Source organism: Rhinoderma darwinii, chromosome 13 (assembly GCF_050947455.1).
Source record: "Rhinoderma darwinii isolate aRhiDar2 chromosome 13, aRhiDar2.hap1, whole genome shotgun sequence".
NCBI lineage: Eukaryota > Metazoa > Chordata > Amphibia > Anura > Rhinodermatidae > Rhinoderma > Rhinoderma darwinii.
Window position 1 is genome coordinate 59,513,118 of NC_134699.1, and position 27,171 is coordinate 59,540,288.

The following is a 27,171-nucleotide window of genomic DNA, read 5'->3' on the forward strand; positions in this document are numbered from 1 at the left end:
AAAAAATGTAGATTTTCATTTTTACGGCCTACTTACAATAAGTTCTGTAAAAAAACTGGCTGGTCAAAATGCTTGCTACACCCCTAGATAATTTCCTCATGGGGTGTAGTTTCCAAAATGGGGTCACTTGTTGGGGGTTTCCTCTGTTTTATCCCCTCAGGGGCTTTGTAAATGTGACATGGCCTCCGCAAACCATTCCTGCTAAATTTGAGTTCCAAAAGCCAAATGGCGCTCTTTCCCTTCTAAGCCCTGCCGTGTGTCCAAACAGCTGTTTATTACCACATGTGAGGTATTGTTTTACTCGGGAGAAATTGCTCTACAAATGTTGTTGTGCTTGTTCTACTTTAGTTCTCTTGGAAATGAAAAAAAATTAGCTAAACCTACATTTTATTTGAAAAAATGTAGATTTTCATTTTCATGACCTAGTTCCAAAAATTTTTGCAAAAAAACTGGCCGGTCAAAATGCTTGCTACACCCCTAGATAAATTCCTTGAGGGGTATAGTTTCCAAAATGGGGTCACTTGTTAGGGGTTTCCACTGTTTTGTCACCTCAGGGGCTTTGCAAATGTGACATGGCCTCCGCAAACCATTCCTGCTAAATTTGAGCTCCAAGAGCCAAATGGCGCACTTTCCATTCTAAGCCCTGCCGTGTATCCAAACAATCGTTTATTACCACATGTGGGGTATTGTTTTACTCGGGAGAAATTGCTCTACAAATGTTGTTGTGCTTGTTCTACTTTAGTTCTCTTGGAAATGAAAAAAAATTAGCTAAACCTACATTTTATTTGAAAAAATGTAGATTTTCATTTTCATGGCCTAGTTCCAAAAATTTTTGCAAAAAAACTGGCCGGTCAAAATGCTTGCTACACCCCTAGATAAATTCCTCGTGGGGTGTAGTTTCCAAAATGGAGTCACTTTTGGGGGATTTCCACTGTTTTAGTTCCACTAGACCTGTTCAAAGCGGATATGGTGCCTAAAATATATTCTAATAAAAAGGAGGCCCAAAATCTACCAGGTGCTCCTTTGCTTCTGAGGCCGGTGTTTCAGTCCAGTAGCACACTAGGGCCATATGTGGGATATTTCCTAAAACTGCAGAACCTGGGCAATAAATATTGAGTTGCATTTCTTGGGTAAAACCTTCTCTGGTACAAAAAAAATGGATTCAAAATGAATTTCTGGAAAAAAATAATGAACTTTGTAAATTTCACCTCTACTTTGCCTTCATTCCTGTGCAACGTCTAAAGGGTTAAGAAACTTTCTAAATGCTGTTTTGAATACTTTGATGGGTGCAGTTTTTAAAATGGGGTGACTTATTGGGGGTTTCTAATATCTAAGGACCTCAAAGCCACTTCACAACTGAACTGGCCCCTGTAAAAATAGCATTTTGAAATTTTCTTGAAAATGTGAGAAATTGCTGCTAAAGTTCTAAGCCTTGTAACGTCCTAGAAAAATAAAATGATGATCAAAATATGATGCCAATATAAAGTAGACATATGGGGGATGTTAGTTAGCAAGATTTTTGTGTGGTATAACTGCCTGTCTTACAAGCAGATACATTTAAATTGAGAAAAATGCTAATTTTTGCAATTTTTCGCTAAATTTTGGTCTTTTTCACAATTAAATACTGAATGTATCGGGCAAATTTTGCCAGTAACATAAAGTCCAATGTGTCACGAGAAAACAATCTCAGAATCGCTTGGATAGGTAAAAGCATTCCGGAGTTATTACCACATAAAGTGAAACATGTCAGATTTGAAAAATGAGGCTCTGTCAGGAAGGTCCAAAGTGGCCAAAGAGGGAAGGGGTTAATACAGGGAAAAGTTTGCGATGTATGTATTGACTTTCACTTTTTTTTGGCCATCAGGTGGCGTAAGTGCTTTTGTTCACTACTGATGAACGTGGCCATTGGTCTAGATGAGTGGATACAATATGCCGGGGGGTTGGCAGGAGCTGTAATAGGGTTTGCGGACCAGACTCTATATAGAATGCAATGAAAGCAGCCTCCTCCTTTACAGCCGCTGTTAAGTATACGCTGTAAGATATACACACTATCCAGCAGCAGGACACTATGGATTCCACATTAATATGAATTTAGGATATGAAGTGTAACATTCAAATACTTCAGCTGTAATAAAACTGACAGGAGGGAGTGGCCTGACACTGGGATTCAAACACCAAAAAAAAATAACCTGGTCATGCTCCACCCCTGCACTAGACGTAACTGGAAACTGGGGCCATATATACCAAACTGCTGCATCATATTTTTTTACCTTAAAAGGTCTGTACAGGATTGGAAAAAACATGGCTGCTTTCCACAAGCAGCGCCACACCCGCCCATGGGTTGTTTGGTATTGCAGACCAACTCCACTAAACTGAATGGGGCTGGGTTGCAAATGCAATACCATACACAACCTGTGCACAGATGTGGCAGTAGGGTACCTGCTCTCTGCTTAGTGGATACAATAGCTGTAGCCAGATGGGAGCTGGAATGTTGCAGACTTCTGCTGTATAGTGTAGCGCTGACTTGTGCCCTCTCCACACTGCCTGATGTGCTCCCATCATTGGGTGAGTGTGTATACGTTCCTTTATTATACATTCATGTTCAATCACTGGTTATTATACAATAAAGAAAACTATGCTGCAACGGGTGTAAAAGTTTTAATACTGTCTAGCGACAATCACCCCCTCCTGGGTGCCTCTGGCTATGCCTGGAGTACCCCAGTTTTGTATTTTTGCAGCACCCACTTGAGCTTCTCCAGTGCCCGCATGGTGTACTCTGTGGAGATGTCACGATGCCAGACAAGCCGCACTGTCTGAGGTGAGATGGCGAGCGCTTTCACTGCCACGCCGGCCTGCTGGTCGCCTGCCCTCAGCTGATCACACAGTTCCTGTCCTGACAGCGGTGCCGTGACTGTAAGCAGCACCATGTTACTCTCCACCACCGCAGGGTCGGCCGAGCAGATGGATGACCCGAGCTCCTGCACCGCTGGGAAGAAACATGAAAAATCCAGGTCACATCAACTAGCAAAATGGCTGCATGGAAAGACACATGCGCTGGGCCTTTAAATGGGTAAGAGATGATCATTCAGGTAGTGGGTTTGATTTATGCTCTTCCTTTAAAGGGGTATTCCCCTGTTAAGCATTTGACATTGCCACAGGATTACAAATACCCGGGAACAGGTACAAAAGGAGCGCTGTATGTTCATGCAGCCCCTTACCGTGGGCGAATGCCTTGGCATTCTGATGATCTAACTTCACATTCTCTTTGGCATGTTTCAATGCCACCAGTCCAGCAGCAGCGAGTACGCCAGCCTGGCGCATTCCTCCTCCAAGCATCTTCCTTGCCCGGCGCGCCTCAGCAATAAACTCTGCTTTCCCCCCAATTAACGAACCCACTGGCGCGCCAAGGCCCTGCAACCCAACATGAGAATTCTGTTCAGATCCCGTCCATCTTTTGAAATATATATTTTTTTCATTAATTCTTTACCTTTGAAAGACACAGTAACACTGAGTCAGAGAATCGGACAATCTCTGCTGGCTCCACCCCCAGCGCCTCCGCAGCGTTAAATAATCGCGCCCCATCTAGATGGATCTTCAGTCCGTAGCGATCTGCGATGTCCCGCACCTGCATGTGATGAGGAGACTGAGCTCATCTGGAAGGGTATGACACACAACACAGTGGGGTACACTGTGCCCACCTCCTTCATATAGGACAGGGGTAACACACGGCCGCCCATGCGGTTGTGACTGTTCTCCAGGCAAATGAGACACGTCTTGGCAAAGTGCACATCGGGGTAGCCATGCTGGATTCTACCCTCCAAATCCTTCAGATCCAGACGACCATCTTTCATGGTCCTCACAGCACGAGAGAACACCCCTGCAACCTGCAACGAGACAACGGCATTTACCTAGTCCCCTCATTTACGGCTCGTTCACACTACGCAATAAGATGACAAACGGTAATAATTAAAGGGACGGTCAATGTAAAGTGCTGGGCCTGAGGGGTGGAGCATGACTTCTCTAGTTAGTCATGCTCCGCTCCCAGGCACTAGGCATAACTCTGTATATGTTTTAACTGGAGTGATCCTTTAAGAAAAGAACGAGCAGAATGAATCTTCTAAATCAAGTGTTTAAGCAAAGTATACAGTGTTTCAATTACAAACCACTCTCAATATGTCTGCTTGCTGTCAGTGCATGGCAGCATTCATTACATCCAGACTGTAACCCTGTACAGACAATGTTGCTCACAGTTTGTTACATTTGAATCCAGTCAAGGAAATCCTCAGTGAAATAAATACAACAGCACAAATCCCTCTCCTGTTCTGGTAGTTTGCTGCAATGTATCAGTGCCGGAAAAACGTATCAGCCTGGCGTCTAGACTGTTTAGCTCAGAGGATGGTCTCGAGTTGATGCAGCTGTGACGAGTATTAACTTTTGTATAGGTTTTCAGCTTCTGCTTATAAATAAGAATGTTTCCATTCACTTACAGCAAGCAGAAATGTTGAATGAAAGCTAGAAGTAACTTTTTAATTATATTATGATTAAGATTTATTTACAACTGGGCCTTTAAACTTAGACTCTGGGCATGTTTTTAAAAGGGTACAAAAACGCATCAAAAGTCGCGACAAAACCAATTTACAGCGGTTTCTGAACAGTTTTTTTGCCTGTGTGGTTTTTACAGGTAACTTTTAAAAAAAATTTCACTTGTAAAAAAACAGAAAAAACGCATTGCACGACGCGGCAATTTGTGGTAAAACTGCATGCGTTTTTACCGTGATTTGCAGCTGCAGTTTTTACAGGTGAAACGTAAAATAAATGTTTCACCTGTAAAAATTTCAGACAAACCGTGGTAAAACCACGTGCTTTGGGCAGCAATTTGTTTGCCTTTTTAATTTCTTTTTTTACCACGCGGCCAAAAACTTTATCTATATGCACTTTAAGGGTCAGTTCACACAGAGTTTTTGGCGCTAATTTAGAAAATCTGCCCCAATTGATTTTGATAGGAGGCAGAGACATTGTCTTTCTGCAATTTCCACCTCTGACCTCCCCCGGCGCTCATTTCAAGCGTTCTTTGCATTTGATTCAATGGCCGCGGGCAAAAAACACGAAAAAGAAAAATATGCCTTCAAGCAGATAAACTATGGCGCAAGTCAGTACTGCGCCATCTGCTGGATATAGCTTGTATAGCTTTTATAAATAATCTCTGCAGTTACAAACAGCAGACAGCAGGTGGCAACATAACAAACCAAAGCAGTGGGTATAAAGGTACCTTACCTGTGCGGCACTTCCTTGCTCATAGAAGTATAAGTGAGATTCATCCCCAACCAGGACCTCAGATCCTCTGACCGGACAGTGAACCATGACTGGTGAGAGACAAACATTAAACATGACTGCGTGTCCTGCACCTTCATGTAAGGTATTAACCCTCCTGTAACTTATTTTCTGAGTATGAAAAGTTTGAACAAGCCCATTGCATAAAGAAAAATTCCACAACTTTCTAAGTTACATTGTATTTCAACTCCTCCAAATGTTCAATATGTCTGCTTGCTGTCAGTGAAATCTTCATGTTTAACTGACACGTATACGGCTCGTGACAACCAAAAGTCCTGACACACTGTGACCAGTGAGTATTTCTCACCTCGGTCAGTTGGACAAGTAGGATTTTTAAAAATAAATAAATTTAAAGCCTCGGGATGCCCTGAATGATTCCATTCACTGACCGCAAGCAGAACTATATTGAATATAATGAGAAATTGAACCACAAAAACTATCTGAAAGCTGCAGAATTCATTATACCATGATTCAGTTTTATTCACACTGCTGATGAGGTGGGAGTTTGGGGGTCACTTGCCTGAGATCAGATTTCCCATAGCGCCGCTGGTCACAAAGAGAGCGTCTTCGGTCCCGAGAAGTTGTGCAGCATGTCGTTGAATCTCTGTGCGGACAAATATACATATGCATGAGCTAGCTGGCATTTAAAGGGCCACTCCACCCACAAAGGTTATAGCTAGGGATACAATCAGCAATCCTTTTCACATACATGTTGGGGGTGGCGCTCCGTACTCACCATTCACTGTGGGGTCTTCACCATAGACATCATCTCCGACCTCCGCCTCTGCCATGGCTGTCCTCATCTCTGCGCAGGGCTTAGTAACCGTGTCACTGCGCAGGTCCACCACCACTACACCCATTCCTGCACCGATTTGGCTGCCTGAATACATAGAACGGAAATTTGGGCCTGGTGGGAGCCAGAAGGGGAGCGCTGTGTATGCGGATGCTTTATACTGTGGCGGCGGACAACTACTGCTGCTTCTGAGCTGAAAGATAAGGAAATGATTGAAAAAGTCTATAAAACTGACACGAACAATCTACCGTAATTGAAAGGAATTCCAATAATCCAGAATATTTGATAATCCGGCAATTATTTAGGGAAGTTTACTGTATGGGTGAAGATTATGCCTGTAGATAGAGATGGTTTCTGCACTTCTGGTCTGGGGTCTGTATTAGTTTAGGGGGTCGGGTCTGGTCTCTATTTAGGGGTCTGGTAGTCTGTATTAGTTTAGAGGTGTGGGTCTATATTTAGGGGGTCTGATCTGGAGTCTGTATTTGTTTAGAGGTCTGGGGTCTGTATTTAGGGGGTCTGGTATGGGCTCTGTATTTGTTTAGAGGTCTGGGGTCTGTATTTATGGGGTCTTTTGGTTTCGGGGGTCTGTATTCACGTTGAGATCAATGTTGCGCTGCGGGCACCGCTTTATCTCCCTGGTGACCTTTTTAAAGCTTGGCAAGCACGGCAAAAAGTTGTCGCTACCAATGAGAGAGAGAGAGAGAACGCGCTAATACAATACCCAGCAGCGGAGCCAGGCCCCCGGAGTCACAGCCGTCCTCACCCTCCACATAGGGCTTTACACATGTAACTCTGGAATTTGGACCCTTGAAGCCGCGGGGCATCATAGGAAAAACGCTGGTCTGATCGTATCCCAGCATGCACAGGGGCTGCTTCTGTACGCTGTTGACGCGGGACTACATTTCCCGGGATTCTTCGGGCGCTATTGTCGTAGGCGTGTGTGAAGGAAGGTTGCCAGGGCATGCAGAAAGTTGTAGTTTAACAACCAGCCGGACCGCCACACATCGCAGATTACACGGGTATGTGTCAGTGTTTCGTGGGAATCTTTTGAGTAACTTTATAAGCAGGAAAGTTCTGATAAGATGTGGAGTGGAAAGGAAATTACATTTCTCGAGACTTTCTGGTCAGAAAACCCCCCCAAAAAATCAATGTAGGTGTAAAATGGAGACGTTGCCCCTGGCAACCAATCTGATTTCAGTACTTATTTTTCTAAGGTAGGTTGGTAGATGAAAGAAGGTATTTGATTGGTTGTTAGGGGCAACAGCTTTATTTGCATTCCAGCTGCAAATGGAAGCAATTCTGATAAAAAAAACAAAACAACATACATTAGGGAATTGCTATTTAATATGTTTTAAATGGTGAATGGCATCCCCAGCGATCAGCTGTAATCATGGGGGAAAGTGGCAACTGACCTATTGCGGCAATGAAGCATTAGGGTATGTTCACACGCCCTATTTACGGACGTAGTTCCGGTGTTTTCTGCCTCGAATTACGGCCGAAAAAACGGCTCCAAACAGTCTGCAAACATCTGCCCATTGAATTCAATGGGTCTTACGGTGTTCTATGCAGACAAGCTTTTTTTTATGCGCCGCTGTCAAAAGACGGGGCGTAAAAAGACGCCCGCCTCAAAGAAGTGCATGTCACTTCTTGGGACGTAATTGGAGCCGTTTTTCATTGACTCCAATGAAAATAATCTCCAATTACGTCCGTAAAAGACGCCGCGAAAAACGCGTGCACTTGTCAAAACGTCTGAAATTCAGGAGCTGTTTTCAGGCGAAAAAAGGTCCTGAATTTCAGACGTAATTGCTCGTACTCACGTTTTTCGCGGCGTCCATTACGGACGTAATTGGAGCTGTTTTTCAATGGAGTCAATGAAAAACGGCTCCAATTACGTCCCAAGAAGTGACATGCACTTCTTTTGACGAGCCGTCTTTTTTACGCGCCGTCTTTTGACAGCGACGCGTAAAATGACAGGTTGTCGGCACAGAACATCGTAAGACCCATTGAAAGCAATGGGCAGATGTTTGTCGGCGTAATGGAGCCGTTTTTTTCAGACGGAATTCGGGGCGTAAAACGCCCGAATTACGTCTGAAACTTGGTCGTGTGAACATACTCTGAATAGTAAATTACACGGACATGCCGCATTCTCCACAGAAAGGGTTAATTTTGGGACAACCCCTTTAAATTATAGGTTAAATAGCAATTCCCTCCTATGCCATTATCAGAATTACCCCCTTTTGCATGTGCAGTGTAACCGTTGCCCATAGCAACCAATCAGAAGCCATCTTCCAACCTCCTAGGAAAGTAGACAGCCCCTTTAAGAATAAGAATCCGTCTCTATAGTAGTGACTACCATATTGGTAAGCACCCAGCTTTCCTAGAAACAGATATAACTAAACGGCTGAACAGAATTTTTACAAACTTGACGGAAGAGGACGACTCAAGGACTTCTATTAATGCTTTCTTATTACAGGGACAAATTTTCTTTGTAGCAGCTGTTATAGTGACTTTTACCCAGCTTTCCCAGAGTCCTGAATGTCAGATCTGCCTTGTTATCTGTGTAGATTGTATTATTATAGTTCAATTTTCTATTCAGGAACCTGGTAAAGCTGGATAAAGATATCTAATTGTATACTCAGACATTGTAGTTGAACTTTGGTTCCTGACGCACGGCCGAGAACCGCACACAGTTTTAAAGTGAATTGCCGCTGGTAGCACAGGTAAGGCTCATTAAAACAGAAAAAACGCTGCTATTCGCTTCCGGTTTTTGCCTTCCGAGTTCCCGACCACGCAGCAAAAATCGCACCTCAACTGCAATGTCTGAATGCACTCTAAGGCCCTGTTTACACAAAGTTTTTTGCCGCGGTTGTTGTCGCGGAAACCTCGTCAAAAAACGGCCGAAATTGACTCCCATTGATTTCAATGGGAGGTGGAGGCGTTTTTTTTTTACCACGAGCAAAAAAAAACGCGGTAAAAAGAAGCGACATGCCCTATCTTAAGGTGTTTTCTGCCTCAAAAACCCCATTGAAATCAATGGAAGACGGAAAAAAACGGGTTTTTTTTGTTGCGTTGTTTTTGGAAAAAAACGCTTGCGGTTATTCCATCTTTCTTTTGAAGAGATAGCTAAAAAAAAACGCGTCAAAAAACGTGTGTGGTGCAAAACCACTGAGGGTATGTTCACACGGCGGGGGTCCGTAACGGCTGAAATTACGGGGATGTTTCAGCCTGAAAACATCCCCGTAATTTCAGCCGTACCGGCATGTGCAGGCGCTTGAACGCCGCGTCAATTACGGCCGTAATTAGCGCTGCTATTCATTGGAGTCAATGAATAGCGGCTCCAATTACGGCCAAAGAAGTGACAGGTCACTTCTTTGACGCGGGCGTCAATTTACGCGCCGTCATTTGACAGCGGCGCGTAAATATACGCCTCGTGTGAACAGACAAACGTCTGCCCATTGCTTTCAATGGGCAGATGTTTGTCAGCGCTATTGAGGCGCTATTTTCGGGCGTAATTCGGGGCAAAAACGCCCGATTTACGTCCGTAAATAGGCCGTGTGAACATACCCTTAAAAAAACCGGAGCTGATTTTTCCAGGCAGAAATTTAGGCCCCATGCACACGACCATAGATTTCCGTGCAGAAGAAACCTTCCTATTTTTTATTTTTGCGGACCGTGCTCCTATACTTTATAGGTCCACAAATGCGGACGACTGTTGCGGCCGGCCGTGCCTAAAGTATGGGAGCACGGTCCATAAAATAAGACATGTCCTATTTTTTACGGAAGGTTTCTACGACAGGAACGTGTCAGTGGGCAATAGAAATGAATGGGTCCGGTCGTGTGCACGGAGCCGGAAGCTGTAATGGTAGTCATATTGGGTGTTTTAGATGTAGCAGAGCTGAATTTGTCAGTCGAATGTTGGTATTGTGCCTCTCTAAGTTAAAGGGGTATCCCAGCCAATCAGACTGGTGGGGGAGGGGGGTGACCGCTGTGAACCCCAATGATCACTAGAACTAGACCCTGATCTTCCATCCCCCCAACTGCGTTTTTCCTCCGGTCCTGTGTAAAACACATTTTGCGATCATATAAGCATGTAACAAACCCTGCTCCATCTGTAGTGTGTTTTGTTTCTAGGATAGGGATTCCCCTCTGTCATTTCCTGCATTTATCCCTCAACCAAAAACGGTCGTCTCCTCCAAGTGTTCCCCCGTAGCGAGCGCGCCCTGCAGCTGTTTTCTGCTGTGAGCATACACTTCAGGAATTTCTGGAAACTGGGCGAGAATAAACGGTAACCATGACAAACACAACACAAACTGAGTGGAGCCATGTTGTAATCTTCCCCTCCGTATGCCCCCGCCGGCTGCTGGAGAGCGGTCAGGGACAATGATGCAGCCTGGAGGAGGAACTCTGCATCTACGGCGTGAAGACTTAAGAAACCTATTCCTGTAATGTAGTGGTCATACATGACTAATAGACCCAGCTGGCCAGGGGGGTCAGTACATTGTATGCCGGGCAGGGGGCATCCTGGACTGGTAATCCAGGCAATCGCTTATACAACAATTCCCTAATCTACTTGTATCAGAATCGCTCCCACATTATGAGTAGGAATCTGCATTCTGAAAATCATAAATGATCACCTATCCACAGGATAGATCATCATTTTCCGATCGCTGGGGGTCCCACCGACCGTGAGAAGTGGGTTCCCGAACCTCTAGATCCTCCTCACTGCAGTCGAGCTGTCGATCTATTCACTGCCTATGAGAAGGACAGCAACAGCCGGGCGCTGTGCTCGGCTGTTTCCGTCATTCCCATAGGCTTTAGCGTGCAGGCTCGACCACCACCACAGCAATATCCCCCTCACTCATGATCGGTTGGGTCCTGTGGATAGATCATTTATGGTTTTGGGAATACGCCTTTTATGGCAGACGGAACAGATTCCACCACCTGACTGTATACAGGTATAACTAGGCAGATTCGCCATTCAGGAGTCTGGGAAAGCTGGGTGACAACTTCTATAATGAAGCTTCCTCCGTTTTACAGGACTTGTTCATACAGGTGTTTGTGATCCCAACCACTAGGCCCCGCCGCCTTCCCCCCTTTTCTGAATTTCCTGGCACCCAGATCGGAATCTGTGTGTTTCCACAATGGTCGCGTTGTCCTGGAAACAAGGAAGTGCGTTCGAGACGGTGCTAACAGGAATATAATTACGGGGGATTATGACGCACGGACGGCATTCCTGACTTTGACAGAGGAAGGGATGACTTCCCTGCAGAAGGCCTCGCCAGTTAACCCTTCTGTTCGCTGTCATGTACGAAATAAGGAATTTGCCACACACCCTCCACCCAGTGCCGAGAATAGCCGACAAATCCCTCCACCTTGTGAGACAACCCGTGTCATCGATATAAAACGCCTTGCCGCGTCACCTGGATTAACCCTTCGTCATTCATATTGACACACCTCTGAGCTCATGTAGCGTGGGATGGGGTGCTTTTATTTTTAGAGCCGGCAGATCTGCAGGTAAAAAATTTGGGAGTGTATCAGTGTGGTTTTGCCATTCAGGAATCTGGGAAAGCTGAGTGTCAGTTGTCATAGAAGCCATATTGATTGTAACCCAACTTTCCCAGGCTCTTGTATAGCAAATGCGCTTTGTTTTACAGGGGCTGTGGATGTGTCACTGATATATTTGGTATTCAGGAGCAGAGTGACAATCTGCCTGGTTATGGAAGCCAATTTGGTTGTCACCCAGCTTTCCCAGAAACAGATAAGGGTTATAATTTTTTTTTTTTAGGGGGGGGGGGGTTTGTACCATTTGATTGCGTTTTTGCCTTCTGTTGGAGGTATACGACTCCGGACGTATACCTCCAAACGAAGGCTGCAACGTATCCCACTCTACCTGAAGCACTGTGCCCGGGAAGCTCCTGATGTCACTGTCTATATATAGGAGCTTCCTGACGTATACGTTTCATGTATACCTGTGAAGGATGCCATACAGTGCTTCTGGCGGGATCATGGAGCCCTGTGGACACGTGTAATTATGTGATTTATGACGTTCATCGGTTTGAGCAGACCTTATTAAGGGGTTTCATAGCAAAGGGGGTGAATTCACATAAACTCACAACTTCTTAGTTTTAGGTATTTTTGTATTTTAATTGTTTAAACAAAGTTTTGTTTTTTTTCCACTGTATCAATTTGGACTATTTTGTCAGGTCCGTTACATAAAATCCATTTTTATTCCAGGTTGTAATGCAATAAAACAGGAAAAACACTAAAGGGTTGAATACTTTTGCAAGGCACTGCACGCACGCACGCACGCACGCACACAAATATACATACTAACTAACACACACTTATGCGTACTAACACACACACTAAAGACAGATCATTTTCTATGGTTTTTTAAAAAAAAAAACAATAGTTCTGTTTATTATAAATTAAAAAGCCACGTGTAAAATATAAATAAGTGCAAATGTCCCAAATAGTCAGCGCCATTAGGGGGCGCCATGTAAACATAATTGAGGTCAGAATGGCAATGTTTGCCCTAGGACATGGGGTTAGTCTGGTCCAAAATTTTCTTGTGCAAAATCGACTTGTGCAGTCAGAGTCGCCATGCGGACTTCTCACGTACATGATAGTCACATGACATTCCTCCTCCATCTTGCCACTATGACTCCCCACCCCCGAAGTTTTCAATTAAGCCGCCTTAACACACGGGGCCACGTCATGTGCCTAAAATTTGTGCAAAAGTTCCTTCTGCTGGGCACCGGCTCACGTGTCCGTCACACTGCCGCCAGTTATATCATATACAGGTAATGCCCTGCAGTGTGTACACGTTTAACCCTCGCACTTCCAGCAGATTAAGGCCACGTAGGTGACAATAAGCGTTTCCTCCATATAACCAAAGTGGACATTCAGTGCAAAGAGGGTGCTTGGTTCTGGCCTTGTGCCAGGGATGGGTACCAGAACCACGCCTGCCGTCTCCATGGTCCTGTTCCCGGTACGAAGCGTAAACATGTGGAGTCGGCTATAGTCAGTAATGCTGGTGGTCTCGACAGTCTCTCCTTGGGTGCCAGGTCTAGGCCTGAGTCTCTCTGTCTTATTAGGCACTTACAGTTGGCATCAGTACCAATACTTGGCCTCCAAACCACTTGTCTTAGCTCCTTCATTGAACCCATCTTTGGCTCCAAGTGACGATGATTTATAAGGCTCCAGTTGGCCGTTTTACGCTTTCCTCATTGATGAAGCTTGGTCATTACACAGGGGAATCGTATTCCTGTAGGAAGTCCTTAATGGGCATCGGTAGTTGCTCCCTGGCACTATACTCTTCCAGTTGCCCATTCACAGCCTTACGGCAAAGATGTTGTAGAGAGGAGACACTTGAGGACAAAGGCCTAGACAGCAGCAATGGGACACGTTCAACCCCGGAGTAGATGTAATAAGATTTCTTGGCACTGCCAGAGTCCTTGGTGGACATATAATGCCTGAGAAGTTTCAATACGCAGTCAAACCGTGGCACCGGCTGCAAGCTGCGTGGGTCAGTCTGCAAGGAGAAGCCACAAGGCTCGCATTGGATGCGCAAGTTCTTGGTGCCAGACTCGGTTTTGACGCTGAGGGTGAAGAAATGGCGGTTGTCTGAACTGTCCCGGATAAGGAAGGTGCCCGCCGGTTCTGTGCGGAGGAGCAGATTGGCCTGGCTGCCCGTCACCGTGCTCCAATAAAATCCGCTCTCCTGCAGTTTATGCACCGCGCTCAGCACCAGGTTGTACTCGCCTAGAGAGGAGAAGGTCTTGAGTCGAAGACTGGAGTCCAATGCCCGGCTCATGCTCGGGAATTTGCTCTGAGTGACCATGACGGTGGGAGCCAGCTTTGCTGAGAGTCAGGGCTGAGCCTTTGACCCTCTTGAGAAGTGCGGAGTTGATTTCTGGATAAAGAAGAGGCCAGAGGTTAGGACTTTATACAATGTGATGCCAAGAAAACAATGCACGCCACTCAAATCCAGGGGTGACTTCAGGAAGATGGGATATGTGGAGCTGCCTGGGGGGGGCAACCAGCCTGACCACCAAACCGCAACCCATATCACAGCTTCCCGACCCCCTGATATGGAGGTTCACTGCAGTCACACCTGAATTTCCACGTATTGAATGAAGTTAGGTTTTACGTAAATGTAGGTGTGCTATGTGCGCGTATCGTTTGCATAGTTTCATGACATCCTAAGAAGAATATCCTAGGAGTAAATCCAAGGTCTTGTTTTGCCTAACCCCATTGTAATGTATATAGGGCATACACATTATAATTTATTCAGAACAAACACCCCATAGCATTGGAAACAACTACACAGAAGTAGAAGAGCAGAGTTTGTCGAGAAAACCTACTACTCACAGTGACAAAATGCAAAAATATACTCAGCTCTGCTACATCTGTGTGCAGGGGTTACAAATGCTATACTCTAGCAGTAAGACCTTAACACCATCTGAAATCCATGGATAAATGTTAGAAGGATCCACTCGGCATTATTATATAAAAATGTGTAAAAAATAATTTTTTTTATATATATATTTTTTTTATATTTAGATGCAAAACCTGAATTCGATTACTTACCGGTTAAGTTTGCAGCAGTTGTAGGGTGAGTTTGTGGTTTGCTTTGTGTTTGCAGTAATATCCTATGTCCAGAGTGGAATATTCCGCTTCGAGGGACTCTATAATAATCCAGCTTTGTGCTTGCTCCAAGTTACAAGTGAGCGTATAACTCCATGAGATCACACTCACACTCTTCTTATAGAGTAATCTATTGCCCCTCCCCCCAAACCACCCCCCTTCCCCATACACCCCCCTTCCCCATACACGGCTTTAACATTACAGGAAGAGGCTCTTCCAGGAACAGGCCTGTATCATGCACACAGCTCAGTATAATGGCAGGCGTCCAGATCCTGCCTCCCTATTCCTGGCAGGGCTCAGGGCAAAGGCTTCTCCCATTCTCTAGTGGTGTTTCCTTCCAAGAATCATTAAGGACACACACCAAGACTCGGACTGCGGCTTGTCAATCGTTTTCTGGAACTCAACGTATTCATTCGAAATTTCGCTTTCTGGCAAACTGCTGCTAAGAAGAAAAAAAAAATCACAAGAAATTATTGTGACAAATGCAGATTATCAGTAGTTGTGGTTAAGGTTCTTCTTTCTTTTTAATTTTGCATAAACTGCCTGTGGAATTTTTATATTTTTTTTTTGGATCCTCTATTATGTTTTTACATTTTTGTTAATGTATATTTTATCTATTATTTAATTTTGACTTTTTTTTTATATGTTTACTGTATTATGGTTCCTCATCGATTATTTTTTTTTATATCCATATATATTTTATTATGTTCATTTTTTTTACTACCTTTTGATATTTTATTATATAATTTTTTTTATTTTATTTTTAATTATGATGAGTTTTTTTCCATTTATTTTTTTACAAGTTTTCATCTTATTATGGACAATTTTTTTAAAATATATTTTATCTCTTACATAATTTTTAATGTTTTTGCAATAATATTATGCTTCCTCATTTACAATTTTTTAGATATATATATATTTTTTTTTACTATTTTTTTAATATTTCATTATATATATATATATATTTATTTTTTTTTTAAATTGATATTTTTTGTCAATTTTTTTTTTTTAATCCTGTTTTTAAAATATATTTTATTATATCATTTTGACCATTTTTTATTTTTTTTAAAAAAGTTTTGATTTCACAATAAACCCAAATGCAATTTATTTTTTTTATTGCGCTGCAGTACCACTACAATTTATAATCTGGATAGACTAGGTCCTTATAAGCAATTATTATTTAATTTTTTTAATATATTTTTTTGTAATCAAAACAGAAAAAAAAGAAAAAATGTCCAATTTTTTTTTTTTTGCATCTTTTTAAATGTGATACTTAAATATCATATCACTATGCTTTGCATTAACTGACTAGGCCGTTGAATATTTCTATTACAGGGGCATAGTGTTGGCACCTAACAGGTTAATGGCAGCACGTTGCCGGCGGCAGTGCTGTTTTTATACGTGATGTGCAGGATGTGCGGCCCTCTGTTGTGCGTGTGTCTGTACTGTAACTACACAAACATGCTCTGCACTTCTGGGAATCGGGTCTCTGAAAACACAGCTGCTGCCGCTTCAGGTGAAATGCAAACCATGTGTTGTATGCTGCGCCACAGCAGCGTGGCCCATCCTCCGCTCATATTTGGCATCACATTGTGGAACAGAGAAAATACTTTCATAAAAAACAACAACAGAGGAATCTATTCCCCGAGCAGTCAGCTGGAGACGAGTGAATAGGGCTCAGTGTGCTGGCGCAGAGAAACGGGGGAGGGGGGCAACGCTCACGGCCTCAAATAAACTTCATATTCGCATTAGGAAAAAATGTTAATGAGAAGTAGGAAAACATTGAAATGACGTTAAGGCGCCTCACATTCCTTGTTCGGGCGCAACTAAAACACTAAGATAGCCCCCCCTCCTCAAAACATGATGGCCCTGGCATGAGGGATAGTGTTGGCGCCAATGGGTGAAGTGCATGTGTTAGTCGGGCACTGGCGTCCGGTTATGTCATCAGTCAGGGTGTTCAGCCAATGGCATTCATTACCCCAATGTTTTTCGGTCGTTGGCTAGCATTGACACCGGGAGCGCCTATCAATCCAGGGGTGGTACCTGATCTTGAACCGACCCATGTATTATTCCGCAAATTCACTCCTGGCGCAATGGTCCTGCTATGAACACCCCTGAATAAAAAAAAAAAATGTCCTGCTTATGTGGACATTTTTGGGAACGACTTCTTCCCGTGACCTTTCATTGCACAGGTGAGCGATGTAGGTGACAAATGGCCGAATTGCTGCACGTATTTAAGGGGTATCCCCCACCCAGCTTTCCCGGTCTCCTTACCGTCTAGCTATGTCACATTACCCCCCCCCCCCCACATCTAGCATTTGCCATTCAGCTGGATATTAACCCTTGTGTAGTGGCAGCCACATTGGTTTGTCACCCAGCTTTTCCCAGAAGTAGAAGAAGGTTTTTTCGGGGAAATGTTTTTTTTTTAATAGGGGACAATGTGAACTCCACCCACACCTGAGATTTCAGCTATTGGGTGGGACCGTCCTATGATAAGAAGCTGCGCCCCGTAGACATTGATATTGGTCATTTCTGTATCCTGTCTCTTTAAAGTTCCTCTTTCTTGTAACCCAGAAGCAGACAGTCTTTTTTTCTCAATAATTGTGACGCACCTCAGGAAGGAGGACGTTCTGCTCAGTGTGAGACACGTTTTAGTCACATTTAGACAAAAAGTTCTCAACAATTCCCCTAAATGGAGTAAATCTGGTGCTTTTACTATGAGAGTTCCAGAGGAATTTTTTTTTCAGGTCTTCCTAGCAACATCCCCAAATTAAAGCATTGTGTCACCCTCATATCATTCCCAGCATGCCCTTGGGCGCTATAATTCACTCAGCGAGAATTATAAGAAGGTGGGGCAATGATCTATAGCTTCTATACCTGACATCATCTCATCATGTGTAGTTGTGGGTGGTTATGTGGAGGACCCAGGTTTAGCTGAGGTCGAAGCGTACGTATGCGACGTCAGAAATGGGGGACAGGGCACCCTTATTCTTGACGTCATTGGGGTCCGAACAGTTGTAATCCCATCATGATGCAGCTCCTCTGATGCATCACCACAACCGGTAGATTTGCACAGCCCAAATGGGATTTGTTTGGGGGCGCCTCGGCACCACAACTATCCTCCCCAACCAAGAGCCCCCTCGGCCATCACACTTCCATGACTGCACCCGTCAACCACCAAATGCAGCACTTCCGGTGATGAAGAAGCCGCCTCCCCATGTGACGATTTCACAATTGTAAGGTGTCGCCATGACGGTGAATTTGAACCCCCCCGCGCTTCTACCGTCCCTAATTACCTGAATCGCACTCACGTATATCGCAATACATGCGACTATCTGACCATGCCCCTTTTTCGTAAAGTAGACGTCCCAGAAAGTTTTGGGCCGATTTTGGCCCACGCCGGGCAAAGTGCTGTGTGAAATGCCCCAGGCAGTGGCAAAAGTAACTGGCATCAGTACCAGCATTTTCAATTCATGCAAATAATGTGCGGGCAAAATATGGGCCGACTCTCCAGGCAGCGCTGCCACTGGGTGACCTTTCCACAAACCAGGACCTTAGAGCATTTACCCCTAAAGTAAAAAAAATGTCCTCTTGTTAAAAACTCTACACGGGCAGTGACTCAGCTTTCTCAGTGGACGGTGTTACGTACCGCCTGTGTCGTTCTGTGGCCGCGCCATATTGCCCAGCTGTAGGCTGGGTATAGTAAACGCGCCGGCCGTCTTGCTCTGGCCTTCTGGGGTTATTCAGCGTCGACTGTAGACTGTATGTCCCACGATGGGTAACGCTCCACACGTCAGCAGATGTGTTACACAAGTTACATTGGTTGTGAAAGAAAACGGATAGGAATACGATTGCGGGTTTCTGAGAATAGGACCACGGGCACGTTAAACGTTTCTGTAATACACGACCAGATAACTTGGTTCTGGAGAAAAATCACATTTGGACATTTAATTCCTCACATGTAGTCATAGCAACGAGCGGACACGGTATACTAGCGACTACTAAGCTGCGACCGGAGGCTAAATGTAGGGACTTAAAGGGTAACTCCACTTAAAACCTAAACAATTAAGGTTAACTGCAGTTTACATCCAATATCCTACTCCCCCCAATGTCGCACAGGGGCCCAGGATGCTGAGACTTGTTTGATGCTCTATAGTTGGAGAGAACAAGGTGGTCACCGCTGGTTTTCTTAGGTATGTTGACACTGTTTTAAAGGGGTATTTCGAGAATCGACAATTATCACCTATCCTATGTGTGAACGTTGGGAGCCCCACCGCAGTGAGGAGGACATTGAATGGAACGCCTGCTGCTCCATTCAATGTCTATGGAAATGACGGAGCACTGTACTCGGCTGTTGGGGCAGCAGCACGCCAGCTCGACCTCCGCTCCATTCAATATCTCCCTCTTTGACTGCAGTGAGGAGGAAACGGGTGTTTGGGACCCTCGGGTCGCAATCGGTGGGGATCTCGGCTACCAGAGAAAAATCACCTGTTATGTGGTCAGCTGATAAAGATCAATTCTGGGAATCCCACTTTAAAAATTAGTCGCTGAATCAGCCTCTAAAATATATGCGTTTTCCACACTGATTTTTGGATGCCGATTTAAAAATATACAGAGTTTTTGGCGCTTTTCAGCACAAAAAAAACAGCGCTGTTTTTTCAGCTTCCCATTGATTTCAATGGGACGTTTCAGACAGATTCTGCCGACTAGATAGGTCAGAACATTATTTTTTTTTGCTGCCGTTAAATTAGATTCAATGCGCTCAAAATTTAGCACTGTATGAACTACAGAGCTGATTCCTATTAAAAACAATAGGAGACAAAGTAGAGGAATTCTCATGACAAAAAAAAACTGTGAACATTTAGGTCTTTTTACACGGGCAGCGGTAATGAGCGCCAGTCGACGATAATAGCATTTTTACCACAACGTGTTAACCAAGCCTTAAATGGGGCAATCGTGGGATGAACGAGCGTTATTATGGTTCTTCACCCCATATGGTTTCATATTGTCGGCTGCACATCCCTGGTTTACATGGGGATATGTGCTGCTGACAAACGATGATTTTTTTTGCCTGCATAATAGATGCGATCATCCCTTCGTCGACTGATTGCTGCCATGTTTACTCAGGGAAATGATTGGGAATGAGCGTTTGAGGGGATCAAAATAGGTCCCCCATTATTCTGCTGGGTAACTACAACAGGGAGAGAATCGTCTGCCGCTTGTTTGCCCTCTCCATCTCTTTCCATGACTCTTTTTCCAGTTACCCCCTCCCTTGTTTGCTAACATTTCGGCACGCGAAGGTGTTCCTCTAAACGAGGGGGCAGCCATTGCTGTGGCTTCTCGACATAGAAAGAAAATGGCGGCCAGGACACAATGATGGGCTATCGGATTTATTGAAAAGTAATATCAAGGGCATTAAACGGCAAAAACAACAACAAGAGCGCAAAGAAAAGTGCGCTGCTTTCATCTTGTAACAAGCGCTGGAAAAATAACACCTGGAATCTGATTGGTTGCTATGGGCAGCTCCTTTGGTTTTTACAAAAGGCTCAGAAAGTGGAGCAGTTGCCCATAGCAACCTATCACAGCCCAGCTTGCAGTTTCTAACCACAGCTCAGAAGATGAAAGCAGCATCCTGATTGGTTGCTATGTGCAGCTGCTCTGGATCTTGTACATGAGGCCCAGTCTCCTCACACAGTGACACGGTAACGTCTATTACATTCATGGCGTCTTGTGGAGGAGATTATGGTACATTCCCTACAGACGGTTTTTGATCATTAGACCCAAAAATAATTTCTTACCACAGAACAGTGAACTTACCACAGAGAACAGTACAACTACACAAGAGGCACAGTACAACTACACACGAGGCTCCGTACTACTACACACGAGGCTCGGTACAACCGCACGCGAGGCGGAGTACACTACACACGAGGCACAGTATTATTAGTATTATTAATGTTATTATTATTCGTATTATATCAGTATTATTATATCCGTATTATTTTATCAGTATTATTAGTATTATCATCAGTGTTACTCTCTAGTTGTAGTTTCCGGTCGGAGACGGGACTGTGCGGCTTCCACTTCCGGGTAAGATGGCGGCGCCCGCAGTGTTGTGGCGGCGGCTCCGAGGCCCGGGACTTCTGGCCCTCTTGGCTCGTCTCTGTGACAGGACCCGGGACCGTGGTGGCAGGTATGGGCGCCGGTCACTACTGCGTGTTTATTACTGCGGCGTCCGTCATACAGAACCGGGAGAGGAGGCTGCGTGTATCCTGTCATACCACATGTCACTGCGCAGAGACTGCTCAAATTCTACTTACATGTCACCTCCTCACCACCGCATACATGTCACCTACTCCTCACCACCGCATACATGTCACCTACTCCTCACCACCGCATACATGTCGCCTACTCCTCAACACCGCATGCATGTCGCCTACTCCTCACCGCCGCATACATGTCACCTACTCCTCACCGCCGCATACATGTCGCCTACTCCTCACCGCCGCATACATGTCACCTACTCCTCACCGCCGCATACATGTCACCTACTCCTCACCACCGCATGCATGTCACCTACTCCTCACCACCGCATACATGTCACCTACTCCTCACCACCGCATACATGTCACCTACTCCTCACCACCGCATACATGTCACCTACTCCTCACCACCGCATACATGTCGCCTACTCCTCAACACCGCATGCATGTCGCCTACTCCTCACCGCCGCATACATGTCACCTACTCCTCACCGCCGCATACATGTCACCTACTCCTCACCGCCGCATACATGTCACCTACTCCTCACCGCCGCATACATGTCACCTACTCCTCACCGCCGCATACATGTCACCTACTCCTCACCGCCGCATACATGTCACCTACTCCTCACCGCCGCATACATGTCACCTACTCCTCACCACCGCATGCATGTCGCCTACTCCTCACCACCGCATACATGTCGCCTACTCCTCACCACCGCATGCATGTCGCCTACTCCTCACCACCGCATGCATGTCGCCTACTCCTCACCACCGCATACATGTCGCCTACTCCTCACCGCCGCATACATGTCGCCTACTCCTCACCGCCGCATACATGTCGCCTACTCCTCACCGCCGCATACATGTCGCCTACTCCGCACCGCCGCATACATGTCAACTACTCCGCACCGCCGCATACATGTCAACTACTCCGCACCGCCGCATACATGTCACCTACTCCTCACCGCCGCATACATGTCACCTACTCCTCACCGCCGCATACATGTCACCTACTCCTCACCGCCGCATACATGTCACCTACTCCGCACCGCCGCATACATGTCACCTCTGCACCACTCTATACATGTCACCTACTCCTCACCACCGCATACATGTCACCTACTCCTCACCGCCGCATACATGTCACCTACTCCGCACCGCCGCATACATGTCACCTCTGCACCACTCTATACATGTCACCTACTCCTCACCGCCGCATACATGTCACCTACTCCGCACCGCCGCATACATGTCACCTCTGCACCACTCTATACATGTCACCTACTCCTCACCGCCGCATACATGTCACCTACTCCTCACCGCCGCATACATGTCACCTACTCCTCACCGCCGCATACATGTCACCTACTCCGCACCGCCGCATACATGTCACCTCTGCACCACTCTATACATGTCACCTACTCCTCACCGCCGCATACATGTCACCTACTCCTCACCGCCGCATACATGTCACCTACTCCTCACCGCCGCATACATGTCACCTACTCCTCACCGCCGCATACATGTCACCTACTCCTCACCGCCGCATACATGTCACCTACTCCTCACCGCCGCATACATGTCACCTACTCCTCACCGCCGCATACATGTCACCTACTCCTCACCGCCGCATACATGTCACCTACTCCTCACCGCCGCATACATGTCACCTACTCCGCACCGCCGCATACATGTCGCCTCCGCCTCGCCGCCGCATACGCGTCGCCTCCTCGCCGCCGCATACGCGTCGCCTCCCCACCGCCACTACTGCATACGCGTCGCCTCCCCACCGCCACTACTGCATACGCGTCGCCTCCCCACCGCCACTACTGCATACGCGTCGCCTCCCCACCGCCACTACTGCATACGCGTCGCCTCCCCACCGCCACTACTGCATACGCGTCGCCTCCCCACCTCCACTACTGCATACGCGTCGCCTCCCCACCGCCACTACTGCATACGCGTCGCCTCCCCACCGCCACTACTGCATACGCGTCGCCTCCCCACCGCCACTACTGCATACGCGTCGCCTCCCCACCGCCACTACTGCATACGCGTCGCCTCCCCACCGCCACTACTGCATACGCGTCGCCTCCCCACCGCCACTACTGCATACGCGTCGCCTCCCCACCGCCACTACTGCATACGCGTCGCCTCCCCACCGCCACTACTGCATACGCGTCGCCTCCCCACCGCCACCACTGGATACGCGTCGCCTCCCCACCGCCACTTCTGGATACATGTCATCCAGTTAGTTAATAATTGTGACGTCATAACTCTACTCGCCACTTCACCTGTCATTCACACAACCACCATTTCCACTTGTGAAGTATATAACCCTATAAACTATTTTGCCCAGGTGCTTCCAGAGTGATTCTTTAATATGGCAACTTATACTTTGTAATGCCCAGTCCCAGAGTGTGGCATAAAGTGAGCGCTGTTTAGTTTTGTAACATCGGTATGTTTGCCACCTTTCCCACCCAAAAATACCGGCCAGGTTAACTTGTGTTAAAAAAGGGGCTGTGATTTTGGAGACATGGCATCACATGGAGTGTAAATTTACACAAGGAACTTTAATGCCTTTTTGGTAAAGGTGACCATACACTATAGATGAGTCGGCCGAACCCCTCTGACATATTCTGCGTTCCCTGCATACAATCTTGTCATATACACAGTCTCCCATAAAAATAGTACCACAGTGCCGTAGGTTGTGCCTCATAATAATAATAGTAGTGAGACACACAGTGCCCCCTGTAGAAAGTGACACGCTGGGACTCCAGACCCCTGATCATATCCGACCAGACTAAAAAAGAAAAAAAATATTATAAAATTACTCACCTTTCAAGTCCCCCTGACGCTCCAGCGGTCCTGCAGCGATGACACCGTATACCTAATTTACATGACTGATGCAGCCAATCAAGGTCCTCAATTGGCTTCAGCGGTCACGTGAATGATGTACGTGGCGTCATCGCTGTGGGTTCAGCGGGGACCACTGGAACGTTGGCGCTGGAGCGGAAGGGGAATTTAAAAGGTGCGCTATTTTGTCCTGCCAAAACGGCCAGCTGCAACAGGGGCCCCTAACAAAGCCTCCAATGCAGATGTGAACAGAGCCTAAGCCACTTGAAAAACTTAACTTGATGACGTTAACTCTGCCCGCCTTCCATGGTGCAAGCATTTGTAGTTGACCAAAATGATTGTGCAGTCTGACACCAGCGCACGCCATATAGAAGGTAAATTGTGAGTCACCACAGCGCTTACACAAACTTCACTGGTGAGAAAAACATAATTGCTCAACTAGAAATTGCACAACTTATGTCATGTGACACAGATTTTATATGGCCAACTTAATAGGGGGTATCCCTGGAATAGAAAAATATGGTGCTTTTTTTTCCAGAAATAGCGCCACGATAGTCGATGGGCTGTGTCTAGTATTGCAGATCATCTCCATTGAAATGAATAACGTTGACCTCAATACCAAACACATTCACCGGTGTGCCGTTGTATTTGATAAAAAGCAGCCATGTTTTCCTAAGGGCTTATTCACGCGACTGTAGTATACATCCGTCTGACAGCCGTTAAAACAACGGCCATCACGCGGACACGTATTTCAATGGGGCCGTTGTTTTAACGGACCATGTGAAGGATCCGTTAAAACGTCCTATTTTTCTTCCGTTTTCATGGATCCCTCAATAGACAAGTCTATGAGGGATCCGTAAAAACGGGTGCAGCTCGGACGTGAAAAACTGCTGGTTTTTTTTCTATAAAAACGCCACTGTCCCCAAAAACGCAACGAAAACACTTTGTATGTAGGCATCTTCTTACTTCACTGTAGACACTTGAAACTAAAATCTGGCTGCGGTTTTTTTTAACCCAAAAAAATTGCAGGGAAAAGCCCCCGAAAAGCTGTGTGAGAACCCTGTGAAGGGTGTATTCATACAAGTGGGTTTTAACCGAAACTGCAATCTTTTTGCCGCAAAAAGGACCAAGACCGTGGTGCTCCTCCACTGTATACGTAGCAGCAATTTACCATAGACCACAGGTCTCAACCAGTGGCTCTCCAGCTGTGGCAAAACCAACTCCCAGCATGCAATGACTGCTGCAGGGTTACCAGGGCAAGCTGGGTGTTGCAATTTCTCAACAGTGAGAGCCACAGGTTGGAGACCACTTCAATAGACACTTATTGGTAATGTATGACGTATTTGGCCAAAGTTCTTCAGTGTCGGGAGCCCATTAACAGACTGCAGATTGCGTTACGTGGATTTAAAGGGCAGCAGCGACGGAGATTACACGTTCTCCACTCTATTGCAAGTTATGATAAGAATGCTCCCAGGGCTGACATGGAGATTGTGAGAACAGCATTGTATTAGGCAATAGATAAATATGCAATCCCTTAATGGAGCCTCAGTGAAAGATGTTATTGTAGAGCTTGCTTGGCCGCTTTCTCATTATGTAACCTAAGAATTGGCGTGAGTTATTGCAAAAAATAATGCATTTAGACCGTGTCGTGTGTGCCCAGCCTAAGGCTACACTCAGACGAGCGTCGCTAACCTCGGACGTGCAATACTGCCGTTTTTCATGTCCGAGGTGCACCCGTGCGGGGCGAGTTGTCGTGGTTCCCCCATAGACTAGTCTATAGAGGGATGCGTGACGCAGTAAATTAGGACATGTCGTATTCTTTTACGGACCCTTAACACGCTCTGTTGAAACACCGGTCGTCTGAACGGCCCCATTGAAGTACATGAGTTTGTGTGATGGCCGTTGTTTTAATGGCCGTCACACGGACTACATATACGCTCGTCTGAGTGAGCCCGAGGAGGTGCAAGCTATGTAGAAGCTCCAGCTGCTATCTCTAAACCTGCCCGTACATTTATAATAGTTGTTCGACCGACAGCTATTCCAAGCCTATGTTTTAAATGGGGAGTTGGAAATAAGCAGCTGCCTGACACCTCTGGTGGCAGCTTATCTCTCCCGGGGATAAAGGATCAGGCACGTTGAAATCCAACATGCCCAATCCTTTTTTACCCCTGACATATACCAGAGGGTTGAGTTGGAACGTCCCCATACACCTTAGTCGCCAGTGCCGCTTTTCTAATGTGTATGGGCATCCTTAGTGAGCCCTCTTGGCCTGACAGATATGATGACCTGTATGAACGTTTTTGTTCAATCTGCCTTGTACTTTTTCTACTCGTAGTAGATTCCTGCGGGGCTGCAAAGCTTTTTCACATATTGCGGTCATATGGAGATATTTGGCACGATTTAAACAAAACTGCTGCGGTTTCACTGTTGCCATATGACCTCAACTTGTGTATAGACCCTTACGATATGGTTCATGTATATCACTGACAGACCAGAAATCTACCCATTTGTTTTATCACGTGACCCTGCATGTCCTGGACCACCATGGTCTCCGCTATAGGGGATACACTAAACATGGATGCATTGACTTTGATGGAATGGATATGCGTCAATGTAGGGCTAGACAAATATCACTGGAGTTGGGCGGCCAAGTTGTTCAGTTATTTGTTGCTGGCCCGTAACCTTTTGGGTTGTTTACAATAGATGATCCCTTCATCAATGGGTCTATAAAGTGCCCTCCGGTTCCCCCCTGGGGAGTGAAACAAAGCATCCCGTAATGAATGCATATAGTAATGTGGGTCTGACCAGGATCACCCTTTGTTTCTATGGACATCTGTAGTGAGGACGTTGGTGAGAAGACAGGCTTATTTCGCTTCCTGTAAATGGCAATCCACTATTCAGGGAATTCACAGCTATTTGTTTTTGGTTGTGTCCAGTGGGGGTTGGAGTCCGCAGCGGCTCAGGTGATCTCACGCTTTGAGGTTTCTCCACTTGGTCAGTGTAGTAATGTTTCCCAGCAGTGAGACGTGTTGAATCAGCCTGGTAGACCGTCCTAATATTCTGCGGGGTGAGCAATGGCCAGACGGTTATCCTTGAGATTCCTTTCCCTCCTGTAATCTTTGACGTCTTCTGGGAACTATTGTACCTTGGAGGAATAAGTGTCGGTGGTGATGTGCCAACTGTGTGTAGATGCGCATCTTGTGTTATTAGAAACCAACAGGCCACATCACCGCTGCCATCCAGCGCTGCCCGTCATCAGATCTACTCTCATGGCAC

At 45.9% G+C, this 27,171-nt stretch overlaps 3 protein-coding genes across 11 annotated transcripts in view; 1 reads left to right on the forward strand and 2 right to left on the reverse strand.

The window, feature by feature from the left end:
- Positions 1–2,642: 2,642 nt before the first annotated feature.
- Positions 2,643–7,024, reverse strand: LOC142665903 (uncharacterized). Of its 3 annotated transcripts, none has more exons than XM_075845712.1 (8): positions 6,846–7,024; positions 6,068–6,211; positions 5,852–5,935; positions 5,275–5,363; positions 3,699–3,884; positions 3,488–3,625; positions 3,219–3,411; positions 2,643–2,986 (listed from the first exon to the last, which is right to left on the reverse strand). In XM_075845712.1, the coding sequence occupies exons 1-8, from the start codon at positions 6,982–6,984 to the stop codon at positions 2,703–2,705; spliced, it is 1,257 nt and encodes a 418-aa protein (XP_075701827.1). In that variant the 5' UTR covers positions 6,985–7,024; the 3' UTR covers positions 2,643–2,702. The 3 variants fall into 3 exon arrangements, with proteins under 3 accessions (XP_075701827.1, XP_075701828.1, XP_075701826.1); XM_075845713.1 differs by having other exon boundaries at positions 6,068–6,317; positions 6,888–7,020; XM_075845711.1 differs by having other exon boundaries at positions 6,068–6,317; positions 6,846–7,019.
- Positions 6,968–27,171, forward strand: part of PGS1 (phosphatidylglycerophosphate synthase 1) — a 67,621-nt gene continuing 47,417 nt past the window's right edge. For 2 of the 7 annotated variants that reach the window (XM_075845704.1, XM_075845705.1), the window contains exon 1: positions 6,968–7,143. In XM_075845704.1, coding sequence (XP_075701819.1) covers positions 6,983–7,143 — 161 coding nt within the window. In that variant the 5' untranslated portion in view covers positions 6,968–6,982. Of the gene's footprint in view, positions 7,144–11,350; positions 11,639–20,405; positions 20,476–20,500; positions 20,519–20,817; positions 20,967–27,171 lie in introns of those variants that run through there. The other 5 variants (XM_075845706.1, XM_075845707.1, XM_075845708.1 and 2 more) reach the window with 5 other exon arrangements.
- On the reverse strand, positions 12,277–14,893 carry SOCS3 (suppressor of cytokine signaling 3). The gene is made up of 2 exons (XM_075845714.1): positions 14,717–14,893; positions 12,277–14,039 (listed from the first exon to the last, which is right to left on the reverse strand). Exon 2 carries the CDS (start codon positions 13,965–13,967, stop codon positions 13,371–13,373), a length of 597 nt encoding a protein of 198 aa, XP_075701829.1. The 5' UTR covers positions 13,968–14,039; positions 14,717–14,893; the 3' UTR covers positions 12,277–13,370.

Excerpts from the sequence above, each read along its gene's own strand:
- SOCS3 (XM_075845714.1), bottom strand. The coding sequence starts at position 13,967 with ATGGTCACTCAGAGCAAATTCCCGAGCATGAGCCGGGCATTGGACTCC.
- LOC142665903 (XM_075845711.1), bottom strand. The coding sequence starts at position 6,896 with ATGTGGAGGGTGAGGACGGCTGTGACTCCGGGGGCCTGGCTCCGCTGC. Across the intron at positions 3,412-3,487 it reads TGTTACTGTGTCTTTCAAAG|GGCCTTGGCGCGCCAGTGGG; the intron begins GTAAAGAATTAA and ends GTTGGGTTGCAG. Across the intron at positions 2,987-3,218 it reads TGCCAAGGCATTCGCCCACG|CGGTGCAGGAGCTCGGGTCA; the intron begins GTAAGGGGCTGC and ends GTTTCTTCCCAG.